General features: G+C 45.6%; 2 protein-coding genes across 4 annotated transcripts in view; one reads left to right on the top strand and one right to left on the bottom strand.

The window, feature by feature from the left end:
- WDR86 (WD repeat domain 86) overlaps positions 1 to 1,227 on the top strand; it is a 36,230-nt gene extending 35,003 nt beyond the window's left edge. Inside the window, exon 7 of the mRNA XM_061166152.1 lies at positions 840 to 1,227. Within this exon, the coding sequence (XP_061022135.1) occupies positions 840 to 857 (18 nt within the window). The 3' untranslated portion in view covers positions 858 to 1,227. The remainder of the gene's footprint in view (positions 1 to 839) is intronic.
- The window catches only part of NUB1 (negative regulator of ubiquitin like proteins 1), a 32,521-nt gene extending 6,323 nt beyond the window's left edge, over positions 1 to 26,198 (bottom strand). For 2 of the 3 annotated variants that reach the window (XM_061166144.1, XM_061166145.1), the window contains exons 1-11: positions 26,095 to 26,198; positions 23,005 to 23,122; positions 15,769 to 15,936; positions 14,013 to 14,071; positions 12,978 to 13,048; positions 10,144 to 10,326; positions 9,862 to 9,953; positions 8,538 to 8,644; positions 2,971 to 3,157; positions 2,032 to 2,139; positions 1,222 to 1,374 (exon numbers count right to left, since the gene is read on the bottom strand). In XM_061166144.1, coding sequence (XP_061022127.1) covers positions 1,222 to 1,374; positions 2,032 to 2,139; positions 2,971 to 3,157; positions 8,538 to 8,644; positions 9,862 to 9,953; positions 10,144 to 10,326; positions 12,978 to 13,048; positions 14,013 to 14,071; positions 15,769 to 15,936; positions 23,005 to 23,122; positions 26,095 to 26,165 — 1,317 coding nt within the window. In that variant the 5' untranslated portion in view covers positions 26,166 to 26,198. Of the gene's footprint in view, positions 1 to 1,221; positions 1,375 to 2,031; positions 2,140 to 2,970; positions 3,158 to 8,537; positions 8,645 to 9,861; positions 9,954 to 10,143; positions 10,327 to 12,977; positions 13,049 to 14,012; positions 14,072 to 15,768; positions 15,937 to 23,004; positions 23,123 to 25,976 lie in introns of all 3 variants that reach the window. The other variant, XM_061166146.1, reaches the window with a different exon arrangement.
- Between the last annotated feature and the right edge of the window lie 1,618 nt (positions 26,199 to 27,816).

The following is a 27,816-nucleotide window of genomic DNA, read 5'->3' as shown; positions in this document are numbered from 1 at the left end:
CCCTGACCAGCCTAAGTGACGGAGACAGGCACAAACAGGTCTTGGCATGCCCCTGGCCACAGCAACTGGCTCCAGGGTGGCCGATTGGTGAGCAGCTCAGGAGGTCGCCCTGGGGGCCGCCCTGCTGTGACAGAATGACCCTGCTAACACGGAGGAGGTGGAGACAGGACAGGGCGAAGCGCCCCTAAAACTGGCCAGAAACCCAGCCCGCCTCTGGCTCTTCACATTTAAGCAGGCCAGTACGCTTCTTCCGCACCCTCTTCACTGGGGTTTAAGCCAGTCTGAATTTGTTGCCTTCAACCAAAAGCATCCTAACTACATATTCAGTGGGGGGAAGAGTAAGCAAGGTAAACTGTTACATATATACACTGCTGTTTTTATTTTCTCCAAGGGCTTATAGTTTAATTCATTAAATGCACCTCCGACAGGACACCACTATTTAAAAAAACAACTTGTTTTTGCTACTTACAAAAAGTTAGGAAGTGAAGTGGTAACTTTTACCACTTTTTATCTCTTGGCTTTTCAAAACCTTCTGTAAGAACTCAGAACGCTGTTCTCATGTGGGAATTAGAAAGTACAGGAGAAATCCAAAGCCTCAGTTCAGGTTTTGCCCCCGATGTGACCCATGACCCCGGAAAAGTCCACCCCTGAGCCTGGCGTTTTCCTCATTTGTAAAACCAGCATATTAGACATAGTAAAACTCCTTCCAACTCCCCAAATCCTAAAGTCTCTTTTTTTAAACTGTACTTATTTCTAATTGTTTTAAATGATTATAATTTTGAATCTTTGCTTTCATAACATATTGTTAATTGCTCATATGATTTGACTCATTTTTCTAGGCAAGAATGACATCCTGAACTGTAACAATGACCCCATGGAAAACACAGCCCCCTTTAAAATGGTTTCCAGAAACACACTATGCAAATAAGAGAGAGAGGGAGAAGACTGCTTGACTGTCGTCATTAAGACCATACCATGAGCTATCTGCCACCACAGCAAGAGTAAAACGAAGGACACTGTAGTGTCTGAAAACTGATGCAAGAAAAAGACCAATTTCTCCCCTGACGTCCCAATCTGAAGAGCTAAAGACTTCCTTGTCACTAAGCCTGCTGTGGAACTGTCTGTGTCTGTCCTTTCACACCCGAGAGCTCAGGCACTCTGGGGTCTCACCTACTCAAAGGCTCAGGCCTCACCAAGCGCTGCCAAGACTGTGTTACCTACCTCTCTGCGGTTGGTGATGTGGACGGCCGCGTGGTCCACGTTCCCGTCACACGCCCTCAGGCCAAGCCGAGCTTCCTGGGCACTAAATCCCAACTGCATCAGATTGTGAACTTTTGATGGATCAATATATAGCTCTTTGAAGAGCTGACATGCCTACGGACAGAGAAAACATAAGGATCGTGTAACCATTAGCAACATTAAAGCTGAACACAAAGCTAACACTTAAAGGAAACTGGGTTGTACCCAATGTGAATTACGGTTTAGATAAAAACTCTAAATTGGACCTACTGTCAACCAGTGTGAGCACAGACAACACCCTTTCTGCTCACGGGACTTATACGCAGGGTAACATGAGAAAACAGGCCAAAGAATGTGGGAGGGGCTGGGATCCATTCCCTCCTCTTTTTTTGGTAATAAAGTCCCCTAAAGTGGAGCTGGGTGCAGCCAATGGCCTTGAGCAGAAATGACCAGGCTGCCTTGCTGGAAGCTCGGCCTGGACTCTCCCGCGCCCGCTGCTGGACGGAAGAGGCTCTGACCGGAGCCGCCCCGGCGGCCACACCAGCGGCTCGCCGGCTCCCCTCCACAGCCAGCTGAGGACTGGTAACTGGGAGCCAGCAGCAGCCACTGCCTCGGCAAGGCTTCCTTATTACAGCATCCTGCCCGCACGCTCAGAGACACGCTCAGAGACACGCTCACAGCGTACGCGGAGGAGAGGGAAGCGGAGGGAGACGCACATCCCTCGCGAGTCACACACCACTAAAACACAGAGCAGATGAAGGCAGTTCCGAATTTGGAGCCCTCTTTTCCTACCTTGTTGAGATATTCATAAGCCTCCTCACCATTTCCACTATGGTAATTTCGGATGCCTTGAAGCAAGTAAAGTCTTAAAAACAGGACTTTCTCTTTTCCACAATTTCCCTGAAATTATTGGGAGAAAAAAAGGATAAAACTATCTAATTTTTCAGTACAGGTTTATAATACATTTATAATTCCCTTCATCTCTACAGGGGCAAAATGGCGTTACTGAACTGTTTCTACCTTCCCTGTTGATGATGACAAAAGTACAGCTCGCAGGGGACAAGGGCACTAACGCTGTCCCAAACAGAACCCCTATCTCCAGGCACACAGGCCGGGGGCCCCGCTGGGCAGGATGAAGTATACAGAATCCCAAAGCAGGGATATCTTGTGTTGCCCTGTGATTCCCAAGCAGAATCCTGATAACCCGTGGAAATCACCTGAGAAAAGTCCTTATGTAAAGCCCAGCTCTGGAGCCGCGACTCACTCATGTGAGCTGATCCTGTTCAAAGCGTCTGTTTTCTGCATTTAAATCTTTCATAAGACTACTTAATACAGCCACCAGTTCTCTCGGTCAGGGTGATCCATGGGGTCCCATGACTAGAAAACTCTGTCACTTCTGGGCTAAATGCTGCACAGACCAAAGTCATGGGCTAACTTTTAAAATGCTTATCAACCCCCTTAAAATATAGCTTATGGGGACTTCCCTGGAGTTCTAGTGGTCTAGGACTCCGTGCTGCCAATGCAAGGGGCATGGGATGGGTCCCTGGTTGGGGAATTAAGATCCCATATGCCCCATGGCATGGCCAAATGATACAAAAATAAAATAAAAGAGCTCGCTGCATACTACTATCACTTAATCACCTTTGGCAGCAGTCTAAATACTTTAACAGGAATAAACTCAAATTCTAGAAAAGGGCTTAGTAATACCTAAAATGAAGTATAGCAACGTACTTTTATGTGGACCAGTCTCTGGTGATTTTCTCCATAACACTTTCTGAAGCATTCCTGGGCCAACTTTAGTTTCTTCTCCGCATCGTCCAGGCACTCCAGCTGTCCCAAGCGGAAGTAGCACCACACTATGTCCAGCTGGAGCACCGCGTAGTTGTCCACCGTGTCCAGCAGCTCTCTGCAGCACTCGCTGCGAGAGAGACAGGCTTTCAAAACTCTTTTCTGTGAATTACTGGAATTTTTTCCCCCAGTTGTTGGTGTATTTCCAAAGACTAAGACAGAGATCCCAATGTTTGTGAAGGGAACTCTACGTATAATCTGAATTCTTCAATGAGGAAAGAAAGCAGTGAGGGTTCAGAAACAGAAGCTCAACACCATCTGCCTCGGGAAGGGGAGAGAAAGACAGACGGACACACACCCCCTCACTATGTGGGGAAAGAGGCCTCGCAGGAAGTGGAAGTAAGGGCCACTGGGTCAGAACCCCTCAGCAAACATGGGGAGACCATGCTTCAAAGCAGTGGTTTCCAACTCTGACTGCAAGTCAGAATTGCCAGGATGTGAGGGGTTTTTGTTTCCTTTTCCATTTGTTTTTATCTTAAAAAAAAAGAACAACAACAAAAAACTGATGCTGGGACCCCACTAGATCAATTATAACAGAACCTCTGGAGATGGGGCCTGGTTGTTGTATTTCTAAAATCCTCCTCCTGTTGTGTTGTTTAGTTGCTCAGTCATGTCTGACTCTTTGCGATCCCATGGACTGTAGCCCACCAGGCTCCTCTGTCCATGGGATTTCCCAGGCAAGAATACTGGGGTGGGTTGCTATTCCCTTTCTCCAGGGGATCTTCCCGAGCCAGAAACTGAACTTGTACCTCCTGTCTCCTGCGTTGGCAAGTGGGTTCTTTACCACTGAGCCACCGGGGAAGCCCAAATCCCCCTAAGTGATTCTAATATACAGCCAAAGTGAGAATCAAGGCTTTAAAAAGCACACCAAAAAAAAAAAAAAAAAAAAAAAAAATCCCCCCTTACTATGAATGCCTCAACTGATGAAGACTGACAAAGGCATTCATGTCTGGTCACATTAAGGTGGGAGAAAAGCAATCCTGAAAAATGCCAGGCTCTGAATGCCTCACTGATCTTGGGGCCCAGAGCTGAACCCAGATACAAAGGGAGCAGACAGACAAGGTGATGGAGGGCTGACGAAGATGGACTTTGAGGTTATTTATTTTGACTTCAGACTGTGATTATGTTAGAAATTCATAATACAAATCTAGATCTCAAGTTTGAACCCTCTTTGGCAAGAAAGTAAAACATATGGAACCATGCACTACATTCACTACATTCACAAACTGTAGAGATCTCATCTGTTTTTGTTGATCTACTAAAAATGAGACTGCTTCACATCTTGCCCATCAAAATCTGCTTGAGAAAAATGAAAAAACAAAAGCACTCTGTCATTTATGTCTTTAAAAAAGCAGAAGTCTCCTAAGCGGAATGCGTGTACTGGGTACACTGGGTACACTGGATAATCCACCGGGGCATAAGAATAACCACTCAGGGCAGGAATTTCTCATTTTCTTGTGGTTGCTTTGCTGGATCTTTCATCTTTGTGAATGTTCTGTAACATACACACCATCTTTTGCACACATGCCTACACACCTAGCTATTTGACCAGGTGAGGGGCACCTTCTCTGAGTCTCTGCTTTGCCTGAGAACTTGCGGTTGAGGGGAGAGGAAGAAGTTCATGGGCCCTGAGTGGTCTAACTTTCCACTCCAGGTGAGACTGACTGATCTACCTGTAGACACCTTGCGTTTCTGGAATGGAAGCCTACCCACCATCCTCAGGAAAGCAGCTGGCATTTAGCACGGCTTTCAAAGTCCTACCCATGTGAAGAGGCTCACTCATGTCTAACATGCACCCAGAGCAAGGACAGAAAGTGGCTCCCTCCTTTCAGTTAAAAATAAAATCGCCCATACAAGTCTGACCCAGGACGGAGTGTTTGTGCAGCCAAAACCAAAAACAAAACAGGCACAGGACTCATGTGAAGAAGGTCACTTCATTCTTTCAGTTTTTAAAAAAATAACACGTTTTATTCACATAGAGGCCTTATTATAAAAGAGATGATATCACCTTATATAATAATTTTGAAATTGTCAGGACTACATTTGAACTTGACCATGTCACTCAGAGAGAAATGTAATGCCTTGGTATAAAATGTAATGCCTAGAGTATGTTTTATTGATTTTGCTTTAGTAGCCTTAATAGTCAATAGCCAGAAAATTTTCATGTTAAAAACATTAAAATCAATGTATAACATTGATTTAAATACTGAGCCTCGCTTTAGAAAAATTAAATCACATTTGGGCTTAAAGTCAGTTATTTAATAGAAATCTACTATATTTGCCTGAAAAGTTTCACATTTTTACATGAAGACAATAATTTCGAGAAAGGTAAGCTAAAGCTTGAAAGTGAAAATGTTAGTCGCTCAGTCGTTCCAACTCTTTTTGTGACCCCGTGGACTGTAGCCCGCCAGGCTCCTCTGTCCACGGGATTCTCCAGGCAAGAAGACTGGCGTGGGTAGCCACGCCCCCTCCAGGGGACCTTCCCGACCCGGGGATGTACCTGGGTCTTCCGCATCGCAGGCGGGTTCTTTACCATATGAGCCACCAGGGGAGCTTAGCATCTGCTTTTTTTAAAAAAACGGAAAGGTGGCTAAAGAGTCATTTATAGTTTTGTTACTGGCAGCAAGGAACTGGATTGCGTGCAGTTTTTTTCGTGTTTCTTGTGCTTGGATTCAGAGTGTGTGTGTGTGTTAGTCGCTCAGTCGTGTCCGACTCTGCAACTCCATGGACCATAGCCCACCAGGCTCATCTCTCCATGGGATTCTCCAGGCAAGAATACTGGAGTGGGTTGCCATTTCCTTCTCCAGGGGATCTTCCCAACCCAGGGATCGAACCTGGGTCTCCTGCATTGCAGGCAGATGCTTTACTGTCTGAGCTAGTTAAGTACCATTAATCGTTGCTTGGGATGCAGTTAAAATGTTATCTAAGGCAGTGGTGTGATGCCTTGTTAGGTGGGACCAGAGCAGTCTGGAGGGCAAAACTAGTCCTTCTGAGGCCACGTCCTACTGAATTCTCTACTGGCGGGGGGAGTCCCCTCATAGGTGTGTGCTGACGTCGCCCAGCAGAAGACCCCGGGGTGCCCTCTGCACTCACCCATGTTCTCCCTCGGGCAGCTCCATCCTCCCTGAGCTCTAGCTCCTGCACAAGGGGGAGACCGGGAGGCCCTGCCTGAGTTTCTCCTCCCCACATTGAGGTCTGGCAACTCCAGGCAGTGAGCTGAAACAATCCACAGACTCCCCTGCATTTGCTTCCCCACTTCAGGGACCACTGACCTACATCGCCAGCCAACCACTGTTTGTATACAGTTTGCCCCGTGTTTCAGTTGAGGCGGGGGAGAGTAAACCAGTCCCTGTCACTCCATCCTGGCCAAGAGCAGAACTCCCCATTCTAGTTTAAAACAGGGGAGAGAAGCTGCTCTCAGTCCGGCTATGTACCACACCCCGAGATGAGCGACAGAAAGCTGGGAGAGAACTCGAGCTACTTGGAGAAGGCAGGAAGACATCACGGGGGAAAGCAAACAGGCGACGTCTCTTCCATCTCCATGCTGCCCTGCGTTAGAGTGGGTCCCCTTGATGAAGAGGGGGAACTCGCACAGAAATTATGCTAGTAAGCTGGCCTGAATAAACAGATTCCCCAGAAAATAACATTTTCTACTTAAAAAGGCACTGATAATTATTATTGGATTATTATATCTACTACTTACTGAACATGTGAATGTACTGTGAACTGAAGAGCGTTGTTACTGTTTTTCAAGGGTTCCCTGAGACCTGAAAATGATTAAGGGTTTTTCCAGGGTAAAAAAAAAATTAAAAACAGAAAGGCTCATACAGACACATCAAGATCGACCGTGTCTTGATAACTGCTGAAGATGAAGGAAAAGTCTATGGGAATTCATTACATTAATCGCTATTTTTGTATACGTTTGAGATTTTCTGTAACAGAAAGTTAGAAACAATTGTGGAAGGGAATAAAAAATTGTATCTGAATTTAATGACCTAACTTACAGCCTGCACCACCTGTAGCAGAAGAGAGTAACACTGACGCTCAGATAAAAGCAGAGACAAAGAGGCAGGGGAAGAAAATGGCAGAGGCACCAAGCCCTTGTTCTGGCTATTCCCTGCCTCCCAAATAACTTTTTTTTTTTCATTTATTTTTATTAGTTGGAGGCTAATTACTTTACAATATTGTAGTGGGTTTTGTCATACATTGACATGAATCAGCCATGGAGTTACATGTATTCCCCATCCTGATCCCCCCTCCCACCTCCCTCTCTACCCCACCCCTCTGGGTCTTCCCAGTGCACCAGGCCCGAGCACTTGTCTCATGCATCCAACCTGGGCCGGTGATCTGTTTCACTATAGATAATATACATGTTTCAATGCTGTTCTCTCGAAACATCCCACCCTCGCCTTCTCCCACACCCAAATACTTTAGAAAATAAATCCCCCTTTCTGCCTACGTTTAAGCTGGTTCACTTAAAACGCAAGATGCTGGCTGCACAGCTGGCAACCTAAATGTACTAACATTTATCTTCTTGAAGTATACTGTATATATTGGGAATTTTTCAAAATGGAAAAGAAAATAACACTAAAGCCATTACCCTTTGACCGCTGCAAACATCAAGTCTATCTCTCAAATGTTTCATCTGCCTGGATCATAGCATCTCAGTATTATTTCCCATTAAGAGGCACCAGAGCCTTTGAGAAAGGACTGGGGCAGGAGTCAGCCAGGGTGAGTCTGGACCAGCTTCGGGCAGCAGAGAGCAGCCCACAAAGACCGCCAGCATCAGGGCAAAGGGCTGCAGGACCCGTGCCCACTGCAGACGGCCAACATAAGCACTGAGGTGTGAAACACACCAAACGTCACAGTCCATGAGCTCAGGCTGACACTTTAAAAAACAAAAAGGCGGGCAAGCCTCACCAGTGATGTCATCTTTAAGAAAATAAGGAGAAAAAACCAAGCATTTTGTTCTGTCTTTCTGTACGAACTACCTCAGGAGAACCAAGCGACTGAGGAAAATTATTTCTCAAATGAATTCCAGCAATAAACTCAGAAGGAATAATGAGCTATCACCATTCTGAGCCCCCATGAAACAATGGATTTGGAGAATGATCACCAACATATATACCAAAACCATCAGGTGAAAAGCTGACGGGGACTGCAGAGTCCGTCGTAGTTTAGGCGGGCAACACGTCGTAACAAACAGACATGAAATCCTACTGCTTGTTGTAAAAAAAAATTAGCACATAAGTTTATAAAATTCTTTAGCGATCAATTAGAAATACAATGGGGAGAAACAGTTCGCCAGTCAGTCTACATCATAAGTATTCTTTTACGTTAACCATCTTGGGGGAAAACCTGAAGTCTGAAATGCACAGGGGTGGGGAAGGTGCTATGTGTAACTGCCACCCTCCTTCAAATTGGCATCCACCAAGGACAAAAGTGCCTACCAGAAATATTTGTCAGCGTCCAACAGACATGGCAAGGCTATTCCATATTCTTTTCTTTTCAGGAAAGCTCTGCCCTTCTCATGATATCCCATAGCTAACATAAGGGCCTAGGGAAAAATAAGGATTTTAAAAAAACATCACTTTAAACTATAATAAAACAAATTATATTAAAAGCATATGAAGTCTAAAGAAATCAAAGAATGTGAAAGCAAACGAACAAAAAAACCCAAGATCACAACTGAATCTAAAAACCAAAATTAAGGAAGACAGAATTAAAGCTTCATCTCATTTAAACACTGAAGCAAGAACTCCATTTAATGAGGCTGTCCCTTTGTTTCCACCAGTTTACTTCCATATCTGCTGATCTGGGTCAATTTCTAGGATCCATAAGACTAAACAAATTAAAAAAACAGCCAGTAATGACTGTATCCTTTTTAGAAAGAACATTCATTCATTCATTTCACCTTCTGTTCTTAATTGGGTTTTTCTCTGAAGAATCTGTCAACTGTAGCATTTCTGAAACAATTTTTGTAAGACAATCCAAATTTCCTTAAAATTTATTAATATTTTTAGATTTGAATTTTTATATAAATATGTAAAGGTTTCCCATAAAGATCTAAACATTATCATTTAATATGAGAATATAATACTTGCAGTGGGAAAATAATTACCATAAAAAAATCAACTGAATGGGAGTTACCAAGTTCTCTTATTAAAATTTAACTTTAAACAATGTAATCCTAGTGAAACCTAGTCAAAAATGTCCTTTAAAGACCGAAAAATTAAAATCAACTTGACCCCCAGTCACTAAAGCTTTTCATGTAAGAAACTACTGGATTCCAGCTCAGAGACTGATCTCACGGGCCAAGTTGCAGATGCGGCTAGAAAGACCCCCTTGGATACCTCAAAGGTAAAGCCACGTCCCCTTACTCCAATTATAGAGCAGGGCCGCGGGGCCAGAGGGAAGAGGCGGAAGAACCATCTGTCACGCTTTTCCCAACTATGCAGCCCCTGGCCCCCATTCTGATCCATCCCCTAGGGAAGGTGACCTTCGAGGAAAATAAACTACACCACGACAAGCACTGCCACAGGAAAAAAGCCACTGCTCCAGGACAGGGAGGTCCTGCCACTCTGCACTGAACTCACCGGGTGGGCCAGCCGGATGAGATGCTCATCGTAGGTAGGTTACATTCTCCATTTATCAACTGGAGACAGAAAGCTGTTTCTAGTCCTTTACGTAACATTCCAAGGCAAAATAAGTAGAACCCACTTCTGTTCTGACAGCAAATGAAAGAGCAAGCCACACGTTTCTTACAGAACTTACCTTTCTCTCCGATGGAGGGATTCTGATCGATCTGCCCGTCTGGTTAGCTATGTCTAAGTATGGTGTGGCTTCCGGATCCACCACCATCTCAGCTGCAGAAACCCAAGAGGAACTCCATTAGTTCAAGGTTAGAAAGCAATGATGGGGACATAAAAAATGTGAGACTGTTGGGAAAGAAACGCCAATGAGAAATGTGATACCCCCAACTCTCCAACCCTGAGGCCAGCCCATTCTCTCAGCCCCTTTGAGGACTTGAATGGAAAAGTCTGAAGCTCTGTGTACCTCTCTCCGCAAGGATCTCCAGTCCTCTCTTAGTCCTCTGAATTCTTTTTTCTTCTAGTTTGGCTTCATTTTGCTTTTCTTCTTCAACCTGGAAGTTTTTTCTCACGTCCTCTTCAGACTGTTTTAATTCCAGAACCATAGCTTTCACATTGTGGGTCACTCCCTGCTCCTTAAGTGTTTCCCCTGTCACAATCAGAAGTTATAAACAGAGTCATTAAATGCAATGGGTAACAGGCCATTTACTCTGTCACATGGAATTCTTCAGCCTGCGTTAGCACTTGCAAACCACCATGCCACGATTGGTAAGAATGTGTTTAAATCTGGTTGTTTAACTGCGTTAACTGTTAAGCATGGGTTAAAATCAGTCAGTGAAAATGAGCTGACTACATTAATCCTTTTCAATATTCTTTATTCCCATCCTAAAATCAAACTAAAGCAATCACTTTCTGAGAATCTACTCTAGAGAGGGCACTCTGCTAGGCAACATAAGAGGAAAATGAGGAAGTCCTGCAGGTGAATTCTCCCACCTCCAGCTAGAGACATAATCCAGTTCTCAGCCATGGGCCAGGAGCCAGAGTGCTGGAGCGCACTGGGAGAGGGGACTGATGGAGTGGTAAAAACGAACACCCTGGGTTCCATCCCTTCTTAACCCTGCGGCCCTGAATAAACCACTTATTGTCCATGTTCTCAGACCAAGATGGGAGTAAAGACAGAGGGGAAAATTCAATGAAACAGGATGAAAGAGAATATTAACAAAATCAAAAGCTGACTCTATAAAAAAAATTAAACATACAAACCTATCAAAAACAAAGTCAAAATGCAAATAAACAAAATGAAAAAGTGTAAATACAGATCACAAACATCATAAAATAATGAAATAATATTATGAACTACAAACATAAATTTGAACATTTCTGGAAAACTCTAGTTGAACATACCTTCATACACATACATACATACTTACATACACATATTTAGAAACTCAACAACCATTCTAACATTTATACTGAAAAATAAAGATCCATCAGTGGAAAAATTACCTTGATAAAGAAGAGCCACGAGGGATACTCACCTTACTGGGTTTTTAAACTACAACAAAGCCACAATAATTAAAGAACACACAAACAACTCTATGGTTCTGGCTCAGGAATAAACCTAGAGGTAAATGAAAAGGAGAGCAAGCACAGAAGCAGAGCCTTAATAAGGGGACACCCAAAAATAAGCATGTTTACTGAAGACACATTCAGTAGGAGATACTGGGAGAAAAATAAAGCTGGAACCTAGCTTTTACATACAGAGGGAGACTGAATAGATTAAAGACTTCATATAAAAAATCGTAGAAGACTATCCACGTGGTCCTGTGGTTGGGGAAAGAACTTCTTAAAACACCAACAATGAAGTGAAAACCTGATGGATTTGATAATATCAGAATCAAAGATTTCTCCACAACGAAGGATACCACAAACAGAACCAACATCGAGATAAGAGGCCAGTGAAATGATCTCTGAAGCAGGCCACAGGAACGGCTGGCAAGAATGCCGGAAAGGGAAACCAGGGCTGGGCTGGGAAGGCTGTATTCCAACCAGGCTGGGATGTGGACCTCACTCTCTGGAGGCCACGGGAACCTACTGGAAACCAAACAGACATAGCACCTGCCTGAATTGCTCCAGAAGCTAACTGGGCTCCCCAGTCCATTCATGTCCCCTTCATATCCACTGCCCTACTGCAGACAAAGTGACCTCTGAAACACAAATGTAATTGTGGGTCACTCCCAAGCATCAATGGCTTTCTCCCTCCCTAGAGAGAAACACTAATATGAATGAGATTTGAACCCAGGCTTTCTCAGCTGTACTAATGGCATTGTGAGCGGGATAAATCTTTTAATACTTATTTTTATTTATTTATTAGCTGTGCCGGGTTTTAGCTGCGGCATGTGAGCTCTCCGTTTTGGCACGTGGGATCTAGTTCCCCGATCAGGGACTGAACTCAGGTCCCCTGCATGGGAAGCACAGAGTCTTAGCCACTGGACCACTAGGGAAGTCCCTGGATAAGAGCTCTTCTGCACCATCCCTGGTCTCCTCCCACTAACTGTTAGGAGTACAGCCTCCTCCGGCCCCCTGCTACCAAGTCATGACAACCAAAAATGTCTCTATGCATGTGTGCTAAGTTGCTTCAGTCCTGTCCGACTTTTTGTGACTCTATAGACTGTAGCCCACCAGGTTCCTCTGTCCATGGAATTCTCCAGGGAAGAGTACTGGAGTGGGCTGCCATTTCCTTCTCCATGGATCTTCCTGACCCAGGGATCAAACCTGTGTCTCTGACATCTCCTGCATTGGCACTGGCAGGCAGGTTCCTTACCACCAGCACCACCTGTCTCCAGACATTGCCAAATGTCCTCTGCGTGGCAAAATCACCCTTGGTTAAGAACCACCACTATTAGCTTTAACACGTGGCCTCTGCCTGCTCCTCCATCCTTAAGCACTAGTCTCTCCTCACCGTCCACACTCAAAGACACGCCAGACCTCCTCAATCCCTCAAGGTCACACGACAGGGCTCTGCCTGAGGCTCTCTGAGGGAGCGCTCCCCACCACGGCCCCTGCCGCGCTCACTCAGATAGAGAAGTGCTATTCCCCTTGCAGCACACCCAGACTTCGGTCCTGCAGCATTCCATCAGACCTGCACTGAGCATCAAACTCTGAAATAACTGGTTTTACACTATATACATGATAAAGCCCCCCAAATTTTTGAACAGAGGAAGAGTGAGGGGGAAAATGATACAAAGTCACTATTTCTCTAGTAACTTTAGAAATTCTGCATAGTGTGCTGTAACATACCTAGTTGAAGTTGTTTCTTATTTATGACAATTTTGATGTAATTTTCTTGAAATCCGAAGGTTTCAGCTATTCTGTAAAATAAACCAGAGAACTATAGATAACCCAATTTGTTATGTATTTATCCACTAAACAGATTTTTACCACGACAGCTATTTTAGACATTCTTCTCAGAAACACCCAGTATTCCAAATTCCTGATGCACAAACATTACTTCAGATAGAGCGAGCTTACTAGATGGGTATTTGAAACTGTGTCAGAGACCATGTCCTTTTGTAAACTATCTGCTTTACTGCTTGATTCCTCGTGAAGCACAGACCACTGGTGCTGTGGATCCACTTGAACAGGAGGGCCTGAGCTGCAGGAGAGGACAATGCCCATCCCTGACACCTCCTGTGGTCTCCCTGCAGGAGCCCCTAGTGGGCCAGTTGTTCATACCATCTTCCACTCACTGTGTGCCGAGTGGACGAGGCTTCCTGAACCCAGCCCTAACAGCCCTGATGCAGACCAAAGAAGAAAATGAGGAAAATCAGCTGGGGAAACACAGACTGGCTAGCCCTGGAGGCAATCAAACACTTACCACTGAGAAATGTTCAAGGAGATCAAACAACTGACCAGGTCTCAAAAGTCAGATTTTCACTAGAATGTGATGGGCTGGTATTTTTTTTTTCTTTTTACAGATGGGCCAACAGCCTGAAACTGGCCAAACTACTTCACTGAACATCACAGCAAGCCATTAGTGCATTAAGGCATAAAATTCAAAACTAATGATCTGGCCAGTACCAGACTGCCTCCTATTTCTATCACTCACTGATTCAAACATGGACCAAGTGCACGCATCCAGGGTTCCCACCTGCTCTCAAGTCACACCGGGAAGTAAAGGAGACTGGTACACGTCCTGGCTTTGCCCTTAAACGCCAGTGTGAGCCTGAAAGCCTCAAAGCCTCAGTGTCGCCTGCACCGGGAGAGGAGACTCACGCCTGCCTCATGGGGAGGACCAAACGAGCGCCCCTGGGCCACAGGCACACGGATACTTACTTAGATCTCAGTTCTCTGCCAGTGATGTGCAGGTGGGTCTCCAGCAAATTCTTCCTGTCCTGCATAAAAGTAAGACAGAATGCACCTGAACTTGACGCTTTTGGGGACTGTTTCTCTGCCCATAAAACTAGACAAGCTGCTATCAGATGATGTAAAAACACACAGGTCTCTCTGACTAAGGACTAAAATGATGCATGCCTGGCAGGAAGCTACTGAACAAACCCTGCCCCTGTGACCCGGAAGTCCTCGCGGGGGCAGCAGTGTTGGCCACAGGCAGGGCTTCCGCCTCTGGGGAGCAGTCAGCTGCTGGGGGCGGGGCAGGTCCTGTTCTGCTCCAGGGCGCTGCCTCTGCTCCATGAGGACCCACCCCACAACCTCGGCACTAGGACCACCCCGGCGAACGCTCGCCGCACCCACCGAGGAGGGAGCGGCAGGACAGCTTTCGGCATCTTTCCTTCCCTGACGGCTGGGCTTCAGAAGGAAATATGGAATCACTAGGGCCACCAAGGATGAGACCGTGCAAATCATCTGCTCGGATTCCACACTCACCAATCAGCTTTCTGACCGGTGGTCTGCTTTCCCAGGCACCTGGTACTAGCAGAGCAGTCTATACACATACTGCCTTTTAAACTCATGAACTGGCATTCTGAGATAGATACATATATAATGTCCTTTTTCTCATCAAGTTCTTTATTCTTCCTAGAAATTTTTAACAGCTTTATAGGGATGTAACTTGCACATCTTAAAGTTCCCTGTTTAAAGTATAAGAGTCGAAGCTTTCTTGTATGTTTACAGAGTTGTACGACTGTTACCATAATAAAATTTCAGAGCATTTCGCCACCTCTTCACCAAACATACCCTATCCTCCTAATCCCTGCCGTGTCCCACCCCAGACAACCATGAACATATGTTCTATCTCTATGGATTTGCCTATTCTAGATATTTCTTATAAATGGAACTACACAGTATGTGGTCTTTTGTATCTGGTTTCTTTCAAAATGTTTTTGAGTATCGCAGAGTATCAGTACTTTGCTCCTTTCATGGCTAAATGACTCATTTTATGGGTGCACCCCATTTATCCAACAGGCATTAGGGCTGTTTCCACCTTGAGGCCAATGTGAACTGAGCTGCTACAAATGCTCTGGTACAGTTTACGTAAAGATACAGTTTTCACTTCTCTTGAAGTAAAACAGCTGGGTCATAGGGTAACTCTGATACACACTTGTTCTCATCCCTTCTGAGACTAATGAACACTGATCGGCCCTAAGAGGCAGCCCCCGTGGGTGCCCTGCCTCGCTAGCACTCCTGGACTCCAACTGCTGACCCGCGCCCGGGACACGAGGTGGGTCCGGTCATGGCAGCCCCGCCCGGGCCCTCAGCTGACCGCGCTCCGGCTTCCACCGGCAAAGAAAAAGAACGATGAGTTCCTGTGTGATGTTCCCTACTGTCTGCAATTTCAGAAAACCCGAAGTAATCTTTTATTCCCCATTTTTGCTTAATGTTTGTTCAAACTCTAGAAAAGATAAGAATGTGATGCATAGCTCTGTGATGCCTGGAGCCCAGGCTACCTTGTAGATGTTCCAGCTTTAAGAATCCATAAAATTAACTTTTAGATTTATTAATATTCAATATGTTAAGTAACTTAAAAGAATTTTATCTTTGGATTATAACTTCAAAAACAAAGCACTCATTACTTATCTAATCACGTCACTAAGGTAACAGCATGAATAACTGTAAATTTGGGGAACCCACTCACTTTTTTTAGCCGTGCAGGTAGAAAGACTTCAATTGTGGCAATTCCTGTTGTTTTATAGTGCTCATTTCCTGTGCCACGCTCGATTGCTTTGCAACGTATTTCTTCCATTATCTTTTCTACTTCATTTTCACAACATTCTAGCTTGTCAGAGTACTTCTTAGCAAGGTCCTATGAAGAAAAATTGAAAAACAAAAAACACAGATCGGTATAGTACCAACTCAAAGAAAATCAAAACACAAAACAGTGCACACAAGAATCTAAGGCAAAAAAACTGATGAGTGGTGTTCACCCCAATTACAGTGAAATTTAGACAGTGGCTTGACATCTTGAGAGGCATAGAGTTTAGAGAGGATCCAGGAAAAAATAAAAACAAAGGATAGTAAAACAGGCCCCCTAGAGAAAGTGAAAATAGTTGCGATTACACTGGGGGAAAAGAAAGGTAGGCTGCAACTTATGTGACTGCAGTATACATCAATACAAAATTATCTTAACGAATACTGAACTGTTCACCACTGCAGAATGTGGGCAAAAAAACAAAACAAAGCAGAAAACCTTCTAACTTTTCTAATTTGTGAGAACAACTCAGGTTAGATGATGGTCTAAGTATGTATTTATATTAAGGGAGATGTTCTTGATATATAAAAGTTACAAAACAGACCAGAATATCTTTTTAAAAAATTAATATAAAACTATTTATAATACACACTTTAAATAAACAATCACATAGGAAATGACTGGGGAAAAACACCAATATTGGTGATATGTATAATGTATTTTTGAAAACACACTCTTTATCATTTTTGTAGTTAATTATATACATACAGTTTTTTCAACCCAAGAGTATACATTATTTTTAAACTCTGGAAAACACAGAAGCCTTTTCAATAAAATACTTTTAAAAAACTTTCTATAATTCTCTAGAAAACATAAACATAATTACCTTGTAAAGGTTTTTCCCCCTTTCTGACACCAATCAATTCTGATACCAACTGGATATCCTACAATTCAATTCAACTCTGTTCAACAACGAACGATAGAGTTAATTAATCAGAGGCAGACGCCACAGGCTAAGGGCTCAATCCCATAGGTCTGCCCTCGTTTCAGGCAGCAGGTAAGCAAGTCCCCAGGTTACCCACACTTCTGTCTGACTGGGCTGTGCAGTTGAGGGTTCCTACAAGCCCTGCCCCTTCAGGTTTGGTAATTTGCTAGAACAAACTCCACAGAACTCAGGAAAATGCTCCCCTTATTTTTATAAGTCATTATAAAGAGAATGAATGAACACCCAGATGGAGATGCACGCATGGCAGAGCCTGGAAGGGTCCAGAGCACAGGACCAGAGGACTTTGGTCCCTGTGGGTGTGCTCCTCTCTGGCCAACAGGCGTGTCTGCCCATCTGGAAGCTCCCGTGATCCGTCATTTAAGGGTTTTTATGGAGGCTCCATTATACGGACATGATCACTGTTGACCAGAGTGATCTCCTCTGCCCTCTGGCCTCCCCAGAGGCTGGAGGAGGGTGGGGCTGAAAGTTCCATGCTTCTAATCAAAGTTTGGTCTTGTAGGCAAGTAGCCCCATCCTGAAAACCCCCATCACCCTGGTGCTGTACTTAGTCGCTCAGTGGTGTCCAACTCTTTGTGACCCCGTGGACTGTAGCCCGCCAGGCTCCTCTGTCCATAGGGATTCTCCAGGCAAGAACATTGGAGTGGTTTGCCATGCCCTCCTCCAGGGGATCTTCCCAACCCAGGGATGGAACCAAGGTCTCCTGCACTACAGGCAGATTTTATGCCAGCTGAGATACCAGGGAAGCCCATTAACAGTGGTACTTACATCTAATAAACATTAGCCAGGTGCTGGACACATATTCTCTCAGACACTCACAGCAATCTAATGATGGAGGTACCACGGCCCCCATTTCGAAAGTGATGAGAGTGGGACCAGTGCTCTCCTGCGACTCGCTGAGGCCCAAGGCAGCAGCAGAGCCGTGCGTGCATGCCTCAACCTCAGAGCCCAGGCTCCCTCCTCTGTTCGGAGCCCAGCTAAGCAACCAGGGAGTTCCTTCTAGGCAGGAGAACACAGGCCGGGTCACCAGGGTACCTGTGCTTGCCTGATTCAACTGTGTAATGTTCCTGTGGGACAGGGCCTTCTCGAGGATGATAATTATAGTCTTAATAAAACAGGCTTCGCCTTCAATTATGAGCTATCTTCAAGTGCACTGGCTCCCACGTCAGCATTTCCTTACTCCTCAGCCTTTCTTTTAAGTGGTCAGGGTCTGTTAAAGATATTTATACAAGAGGAAAGGCAAATTTAAAGGAATCCTTCAGTGAATCCCTTTGTAAATTAGAAAATAAAAAAAAGTGAAGAGCAGTCTACATTCGACATCTCCAACCCCTATGAATCTCTACTCTCCACTGGTTGGCTTCCACACGGACACTCTGAAGTTCTTGTCAAAATCACTCAGTGTCTCCACCTCACCAAGAAAGTGAAACTAAAGTGGCTCAGTCGTGTCCGACTCTTTGCGACCCCATGGACCGTAGCCTACCAGGATCCTCCGTCCATGGGATTTTCCAGGCAAGAGTACTGGAGTGGGTTGCCACTGCCTTCTCCAGGAGATCTTCCCGACCCAGGGATCGAAGCCGGGTCTCTGGCATCGTAGGCAGACGCTTTACTGTCTGAGCCACGAGGGAAGCCCACCACCAAGCCCCTCCTCAATTACCTGAACTTGACTTGTCAGCAGCCTTGGACACAGAGGACTCCTCTTCCTCCTCACTTGGTTTCTACACCCTCTCCTCCTTCCTTCCACCTGGACTGCTCCTTCGCTGCCCCTTCTGCCTGGCTCCTCTCATCTCTCCAAACTCTAAACACCAAAGTGACCCAGGACTCAGCCTCTAGACACCTTTCCTTCCTCTACTAGTTTGCTTAGTAATGTCAGCCAGGCTCACTGCTTCATACCACATCTGTACACCATCAACTCTCTCCAGGACAACTCTGGCTGAGACCTCAACCTTGAACTCTCAGACTTATTTTGCCCAAAACTAAGCACTTGGTCTGGTGACGGAAGTAAAGTCCAATGCTGTAAAGAGCAATATTGCATAGGAACCTGGAATATTAGGTCCACGAATCAAGGTAAATTGGAAGTGGTCAAACAGATGGCAACAGTGAACATCGACATTTTAGGAATCAGCGAACTAAGATGGACTGGAATGGGCGGATTTAACTCTGATGACCATTATATCTACTACTGTGGGCAGGTATCCCTTAGAAGAAATGGAGTAGCCCTCATAGTCAACATAAGAGTCCGAAATTAAGTACTTGGATGCAATCTCAAAAACAACAGAATGATCTCTGTTCGTTTCCAAGGCAAACCATTCAATATCACAATAATCCAAGTCTATGCCCCGACCAGTAATGCTGAAGAAGGTGAAGCTGAACAGTTGTATGATGACCTACAAGACTTTTTAGAACTAACACCCAAAAAAGATGTCCTTTTCATTATAGGGGACTGGAATGCAAAAGCAGGAAGTCAAGAGATACCTGGATAACAGGCAAATTTGGCCTTGGAGTACAGAATGAAGCAGGGCAAAGGCTAACAGAATTTTGCCAAGAGAACGCACTGGTCATAGCAAACACCCTCTTCCAACAACATAAGAGAAGATTCTACACATGGACATCACCAGATGGTAAATACAGAAATCTGATTATATTCTTTGCAGCCGAAGATGAAGAAGCTCTACATAGTCAGCAAAAACAAGACCAGGAGCTGACTGTGGCTCAGATCATGAACTCCTTATTTTCACATTCAGACTTGAAGAAAGTACGGAAAACCACTAGACTATTCAGGTATGATCTAAATCAAATACCTTACAATTATACAGTGGAAGTGACAAACAAATTCAAGAGATTAGATCTGATAGACAGAGTGCCTGACAGGAGGCAGTGATCAAGACCATCCCAAAGAAACAGAAATGCAAAAAGGCAAAATGGTTGTCTGAGGAGGCCTTACAAATAGCTGTGAAAAGAAGAGAAGTGAAAGGCAAAGGAGAAAAGGACAGATATTCCCATTTGAATGCAGTGATCCAAAGAATAGCCAGGAGAGATAAGAAAGCCTTCCTCAGAGATCAGTGCAAAGAAATAGAGGAAAACAATAGAATGGGAAAGACCAGAGATCTCTTCAAGAAAATTAGAGATACCAAGGGAACCTTTCATGCAAAGATGGACACAGTAAAGGACAGAAATGGTATGGACCTAACAGAAGCAGAAGATATTAAGAAGAAATGGCAAGAATACACTGAAGAACTATACAAAAATAATCTTCATGACCTGGATAACCACAATGGTGTGAGCACTTACCTAGACTCAGACATCCTGGAATGTGAAGTCAAGTGGGCCTTAGGAAGCACCACTACGAACAAAGCTAGTGGAGATGATAGAATTCCAGTTGAGCTATTTCAAATCCTAAAAGATTATGCTGTTAAAGTGTTGCACTTAATATGCCATCAAATTTGGAAAACTCAGCAGTGGCCACAGGACTAGAAAAGGTCAGTTTTCATTCTAATTCCAAAGAAAGGCAATGCCAAAGAATGTTCAAACTACTGCACAATTGCACTCATCTCAAACACTAGCAAAATAATGCTCAAAATTCTCCAAGCCAGGCTTCAGCAGTATGTGAACTGAGAACTTCCAGATGTTCAAGCTGGATTTAGAAAAGGCAGAGGAACCAGAGATCAAATTGCCAACATCCACTGGATCATCGAAAAAGCAGGAGAATTCCAGAAAAACATCTACTTCTGCTTTATTGACTACACCAAAGCCTTTGACTGTGTGGATCACAACAAACTATGGAAAATTCTTAAAGAGATGGGAATACCAGATCACCTTACCTGCTTCCTGAGAAATCTGTATGCAGGTCAAGAAGCAACAGTTAGAACTGGACATGGAACAACAGACTAGTTCCAAATTGGGAAAGGAGTGCATCGAGGCTGTGCATTGTCACCCTGCTTATTTAACTTATATGCAGAGTACATCATGCGAAATGCCAGGCTGGATGAAGCACAAGCTGGAATCAAGATTGCCGGGAGAAATATCAATAACCTCAGATATGCAGATGACACCACCCTTATGGCAGAAATCGAAGAAGAACTAAAGAGCCTCTTGAAAGTGAATGAGGAGAGTGAAAAAGTTGGCTTAAAGCTCAACATTCAGAAAACTAAGATCATGGCATTTGGTCCCATGACTTCATGGCAAATAGATGGGGAAACAATGGAAACAGTGACAGATTTTATTGTTCTGGGCTTCAAAATCACTGCAGATGGTGACTGCTGCTGCTAAGTTGCTTAGTCATGTCCGACTCTCAGCGACCCCATGGACTGCAGCCCACAGGCTCCCCCGTCCATGGGATTTTCCAGACAAGAGTATTAGAGTGGGGTGCCATTGCCTTCTCTGCAGATGGTGATTGCAGCCATGAAATTAAAAGATGCTTGCTCCTTGGGAAAAAAGCTATGATCAACCTAGACAGCCTATTAAAAAGCAGAGACATTACTTTGCCAACAAAGGTCCGTCTAGTCAAAGCTATGGTTTTTCCAATAGGCGTGTATGGATGTGAGAGCTGGAAAGAAAGCTGAGCGCCGAAGAATTGATGCTTTTGAACTGTGGTGTTGGAGAAGACTCTTGAGAGTCCCTTGGACTGCAAGGAGATTCAACCAGTCCACCGTAAAGAAAATCAGTCCTGGGTGTTCACTGGAAGGACTGATGCTGAAACTCCAATACTCTGGCCACCTGATGCGAAGAACAGACTCACTGGAAAAGACCCCGATGCTGGGAAAGACTGAAGGCGGGAGGAGAAGGGGACGACAGAGGATGAGATGGTTGGATGGCATCATTCACTTGATAGACATGAGTTTGAGCAAGCTCCGGGAGTTGGTGATGGACAGGGAAGCCTGGCGTGCTGCAGTCCATGGGGTCACAAAGAGTTGGACACGACTGAGCGACTGAACTGAAATGAGCACTTGGTCTTCCTCCCCACCTCCTTTGGGCTGTCCTACTTCAGTCCATAGCAACTGTACTACACCAGCGGCTCAAACTGGGTGAGTCAACCCTCTTCCCTCTCTCATTCTCCACATCCAATCTGCCTGCAAAACCTGCTGGCTCTACTTGAAAATACAACCAGAGTCCAATCACTGCTTGCTACGTCCACGGTGACTCTCCTGGTACCAAACCACTGCTGTTTCTAAATGAGCATACTGCAGCAGCAGCTGATGGTTTCCCTTCTTCTTTTGCCCCTTACATCAACCTTGCCACTAGGGAATTCCAAGGGTGTTAGAAGCTCTGTGCCAGGAGTTGCGGACAGAAGTCACAGCCCCACCTAGTTCCTAAGTCAAGAGACTGTAACAAGCAAATTCAGAAGAAAAGGCCTAAACTGAAAAAAAAAAAAAAAAAAAACACCAACCAAAAAAAAAAGGGAGTCCTGTCAGGAACAGGAGAAAGAGAACTCCAAGACCCTGACACAGCGGTCACCTCCCGAGGGCATCACTGTGTCACAGCACAGGACAATGCGATGCCCTCCTAACAACCCTTACTCCCTGACAGAGGTTACACTGTTTACCACAATACACTCAGACTGAGAAAACAAGAGGAGTATGTTCTAGGACATTCCAACATAGTAAGATTTCCCTCAGAAATTATTATAATGTTCCTCAGCTTAGAAAGGCAAGCCAACCTCAGTTTCTAGAAATTTCACTTAGGAAAAGTGAGGCCATTTTTGATGAGAGCATAAAAAACTGAGGTACGATTATTAGGAAAATGTATTTTGGAAAAATGAACAGATAGCCAACAGTGTAAACAAAGCTAGGGAGGGAAACTGTTCCACAGCTGAGCACGCTAACCAGGAGGGCAGAGAACGGTCCGGAACACCAGCCCGGAACACGTCACACACGACCTTCTGCCTCCGGCACTGCCCCGCCAGCACGGACGCCCAGATTAATAATCTTAGGTGACACTGTGAAGCATTAGAAATGGCACATGCAAAAATAACCAGATAAACATTCTCATATAAATAAAATCTTCTTAAACAAAAATAAGCTTGCCAACTGCTAGTAAAATATGGGAACCTGTTTATCACCATTGTTTCTGGTTATGCTGAAAGCCTACCTGTTTGTGTCTGGCAATTTCTGGGGACTTCAGAATCTTACTTACCAAGGAGACTTACAACACTGCTAATTATTAACATCTTAAAAGAGAAATACCTTCAATGCCAAACCAACTTCTTTATTTTCATCTGTATATGGAGGTTTCCAAAGTTGGATTTTGTCTTCCCTTAAAAATTGGGTCAATTTTGATTGGAGATATTTCTTTTGTGCCATCCTTGAAAGCAAAACAGTACATCAATGATACTCCGCAATACAATTCAAAGTGTTTTATAAGTTACCTAACACACTGTTGAGTAAGCAAGAGGTCTCCTCCACTCCTCCCTATCCAGTTTAAAGCACTTTAGACCAGGTTTTCACTAGCTCCAAACTTCTCTAAAAGATATGTGTACGTACAGACTGAAATATGTATCAGATATCCAATTATATATGTTACAAGTTTCAAAGTTGCTAATGTGTAGTAAGTAAGTAATTTTTCTATTTCTTGGGTGTGTTGTGTGTTTTAGATAGCTAAGTCATCTCCAAATCCTTTGCGACTCCATGGACTGTAGCCCACCAGGCTCCTCCGTCCATGGGATTTCCCAGGCAAGAACACTGGGGTGAGTTGCCATTTCCTTCTCCAGGGGAATCTTCTCGACCCAGGGACTGAACCCACATCTCCTGCATTGGCAGGTGGATTCTTTACCACTGAGCCACCAGGGAAGCCCCTTCTATTTCTTAACCTGCTATCACTCTCTAAGAGGAAAGATAAAATAAGAAAGATAAATCCTTAAAGTAGCAAACTTAAACAACTCAACACAGTGGCTCTGTGGTAAAGAATTTACCAACATACAGTGGCTCTGTATGTTGGCTATTTTAACACAAAAGAGCAATCACCCTGGCAGGTAAATATGAAGAAAAGCTAGCTTGAACCATGAACTATCAATAATATACATCTTCTATACCTGAAATTTTAAAATTGAAAATTCAGGGATTTTTTTGTTAGTCCAGAGTTATGACTCCGTGATCCCAATGCAGGGGGCCTGGGTTCCACCCCTGGTCAGGGAACCACAGCCCACATGCCACAACAAAGTATCTGCACGCCACAACTAAGGCCTGGCCCCACCAAAATAAACAAATATTTTTAAAAGTAATAGAATTAAGTTAAAAATTTAGTGTTTACAGTGCTAAAAAAGTCTTGCATGATATTTTCTGATAGAAGCATAAAAGCAGATCTACACATCCTATTCAAATCAATACTGGCTGGGTCACTATTTTACACATGAAAAACCATAGCCCAAGTTTGTAAAATGACTCGCTCAAGGATGAAAGATTAGGCAGCACCATAACTAGTCCTGGGACTCGTGCCCACAACGCTGGATCACTGCATTCTACCATCTCTCACAAAGTCGCTGCTGCTTCTCTGCCCTGGGGTCACCCAGCAGTGGAGTCTTTCACGCCTCCGTCACTAGCACTAGCATCTCAAAGGTGGGCGAGGCTGCCAGACAGTCAAACAGCTGATGGGATAGTGCAGCCAAGTCAGATGAGCAGTGAGCAAAGTCAAAGGTTATTAGCCCCTGAAGGACGGAGACACATTCCAGAGAGCGAAAAAGCAGGTAAGAGTTAACACAACCTAGATGAGCAACTTTCTTTTTCCTATTCAGGGCCTTTATACCACACTCCCCAAAACTCAATTCACCTGATTTCTAAATCAAGTTTGACAACTTCCGTAAGCAAGTGCTTTAAAAACAAAGTTCAAATCCACTTTATATCAACTTGGGGACAAGAAAGAGGGTAATCAGGATGGGGGGAGAAAGGAAAAAGGAGAAAACACATCAAAGAGGGGGATGTGTGCATCCAGGTAAGCTAAGAAAGAACCCCAGATTTTCAAGCACTAATAAACTGCCTCTCACACATAAAACTGGATTGTAGTCCGCCAGACCCCTCTGTCCATGTAATATTCCGGGCAAGAATACTGGAGTGGGTTGCCATTTCCTCCTCCAGGGGATTTTTCTGACCCAAGGATCAAACCCAGATCTCCTGCATCTCCTGCACTGGCAGGCGGATTCTTTACCACAGAGCCACCGGGGAAGCCCCGCTCATAAATATTCAGAAATTTCCAATTAAGTATCACTTGTGAGCGGGAGGTAACCATTTCATGGGCCATTCACGGAAGTCAAGCTATTTTAGAAGGCACAGTGCTCTGTAATCCAAGCAACTACAAGCGGAAGTCTCAAAGGGTTTCCTAAACCTAGTGTGTGGTCCACCCTCCACCCACCAGCAAATACACAGCAAGGAGGGTCTCCAGACCTTGAAAAAAAGATTAAACCATTGTCTTGAAACAGAAAACTTCACTCATGGGCAACAGAAAAAAACGAGGATATGTATTTTAACTCAAATCAAAAGGAGAAATGGTTTAATAAATCAGTTTTCAATGTTAACTGGAAAACTGAAAGTTTCAGGCGTGCCGCACAATTTTCGGTGTCACAAGATGTTCGGCGTCACAGCCCCCGCCAAAAAGCAGAAATTCATTAATACCACTGCTCTAAACCTAAAGTGAAAGGGCATAAATAATTCCTGTAACTTTCACTTTCATTTCTTAAATCGATCTACGCTGCCTTTATCCAGAGGTTTTCAAACATACACACACACACACACACACACATATGTATACTTATTCAAAACACAGTACTTTTTCTCTAAGACTATTACAAGAATCTTCCATTAAAAAATAAGAGTGTGGGAAGACGTTGAGAAACATACAGAATCAGATCGTCACGGCTGGAGAAAATAAACCGCGTTTTCTCATTAAACAGCAAAGAAAATCTGTCTTTGATTGCAAATAAATCTCAAATGGCATATTTGGAAAAACAATGTTACGACTCAAGCTTTTTTATGGCTAGTGAGTAATTTTAACATATACATATGTTTCTCTGCCTCCCTCCAAAAGCAACATTTCAATCTTTCGTTTTAAATACACACCACCCGCGTCAGCCCAGAGCAAACCCAGGGCCGGGCGAAGGGCCCGGCGCGTCCACAAGCCCCGACCCGCCGCCCCCGGTCCTGGCCGAGCCTCCGCGCAGGGCGCCCACCTCCCGCCGCTGCCCGGGCGGGGTCGGCGTCGGGGTCACGCCCGCGGGGAACTGGGGCGACAGGCGGCGCGGCTGAGACCCGGGTCAGGGACCGGACGCTCTGCCGCCAACTCCTCACCTGCGCCACAGCCGTGGCAGCCGCGACCCGCCGAGTGCCCGGATGCGGCGGCGGCCGCCGTTTGTTTTCATTCCGGGTGAGGCCGGCCCCGCCCCCGCCGCCGAGGCCGCCACCGCCGCCGGGCCGCCCCGCCCCGCCCCCGCGCGGCCGAGGAGCAGGGGTGTGGGCGGGGCTAAGAGGGGGCCGGGCGGGGTTGTGGGTAGGCTGTGGGTGGGGATAAGGCGGGGGGCGGGGCACAGATGGGGCGGAGCTGGGGCGAGGGCGGAAGGGCGGGACAAGGATGGGGCGGAGGTGGGCCGAGGGGCGGGGCTAGAGCCTGGCGGGGGTCAGATGTGGGAGGGGCAGAGGGGTGGGCGAGAAGGAGCCTGGGTGCAGACCGCCCGGGGGACTTGCCGGGGAGTCGGGGGCGGGGCTGGCGGGAAGAACGCCGCCCCAGAGCTGTGGGAAGACTTAGCCCGCAACCCTGGGGACCGCGGGCTGCGCCCTTGAGGGCCAAGGCGGTGTTGGGCGGGACCGCTGGCCTGGCCCAGTTTACCTGACTTCTGAGGAAATTGAGCTTGGCTTCGTTCCTCCAGAATCCTCGAAAGAGGCTAGAGCACCTTGCACCAAGCCCCTTCTCCCCCCACGGCGGGAAAGTCTGGACTTAGTGCAGCTGGGTCCGCCCCCGTCCCCCCCCCCCCCCCCCCCGGACTGGGCCTAACGTGAAGACCCCTCTAAAAGTCCAGCTTTTTATCCCGCCGTGCATCACCCGGACCGGGCCTCCGCTTTGGTGAACTTCCTGGCCCCTTGCCCTCGTACTTCTCTGCTGGGTTAGCTGGCCCTACTAACCCTGTCTCCACATGCTATTGCTGACAGGACCTGTGATGATCTGCCCGCTCCCGAAGCGCTCTGCCCACCCCCGTACTCAGTCATCTAACCCTCTGGCCTGGCCTGTGTCCGGTGTCTAGGTGAGGACATAAGACAGGGGTGTCTAGAACTAACGGAGCGCAGAGCCCGCTGGTTGAGCACAGTCGTAGCATAGCTTCCAGAGATAGTTAGATCCGCCTTTGGTAGGACCAGACCGAAGAATGGGAAGACAAGACAGAGCCCACAACTGACCCCAGAAACTTCTTGCTTGGATGAGACTGTTGGTCCTTCCGTTCCAAACCCAAGGCCCGAGCTTGCTTGAGCAGCACATTAACCAATCCAAGGCCCATCCTGGGACCTGCTCTAGCACTGTCCTGGGCCCTGCATGGGGCAACTGGCTTCAGCCCTGGGGATCTAGGCAAGCTGCGCAGCCTCCACCTCAACCGGGAAAATAATATCAGTGTCCCACCCTCCCCTTAGCCTGAGCACAAAAATTTCCTGAAACAAACTTTGGGTCTAGAATCACCCTAGGAGCTGCAGACTGTCTGAAAGAGGCTTTGCAAACTCTCTGACACCCTCCACAAGGAGAGAGAGGCACGACCCCTTCTCCTGGTGCCCTTCTGCCCCCTGGGGGAAGAAGCCTTGGGTGGGATGTGTGCCTAAGTCCATTTTAGGGGAGAGAAATGTGTGCAAGATCAAACCAGTCAATCCTAGAGGAAATCAACCCTGAATATTCATTGAAAGGACTAATCATGAAGCTGAAGTTTCAATATTTTGGTGACCTGATGGGAAGAGCCAACTCACTGGAAAAGACCCTGATGCTGGGAAAGGTTTCAGGCAGGAGGAGAAAGGGGCAACAGAGGATAACATGGTTGG

Source organism: Dama dama, chromosome 18 (assembly GCF_033118175.1).
Source record: "Dama dama isolate Ldn47 chromosome 18, ASM3311817v1, whole genome shotgun sequence".
Taxonomy (NCBI): Eukaryota; Metazoa; Chordata; class Mammalia; order Artiodactyla; family Cervidae; genus Dama; species Dama dama.
This window is presented reverse-complemented; position numbering and strand designations above follow the sequence as displayed.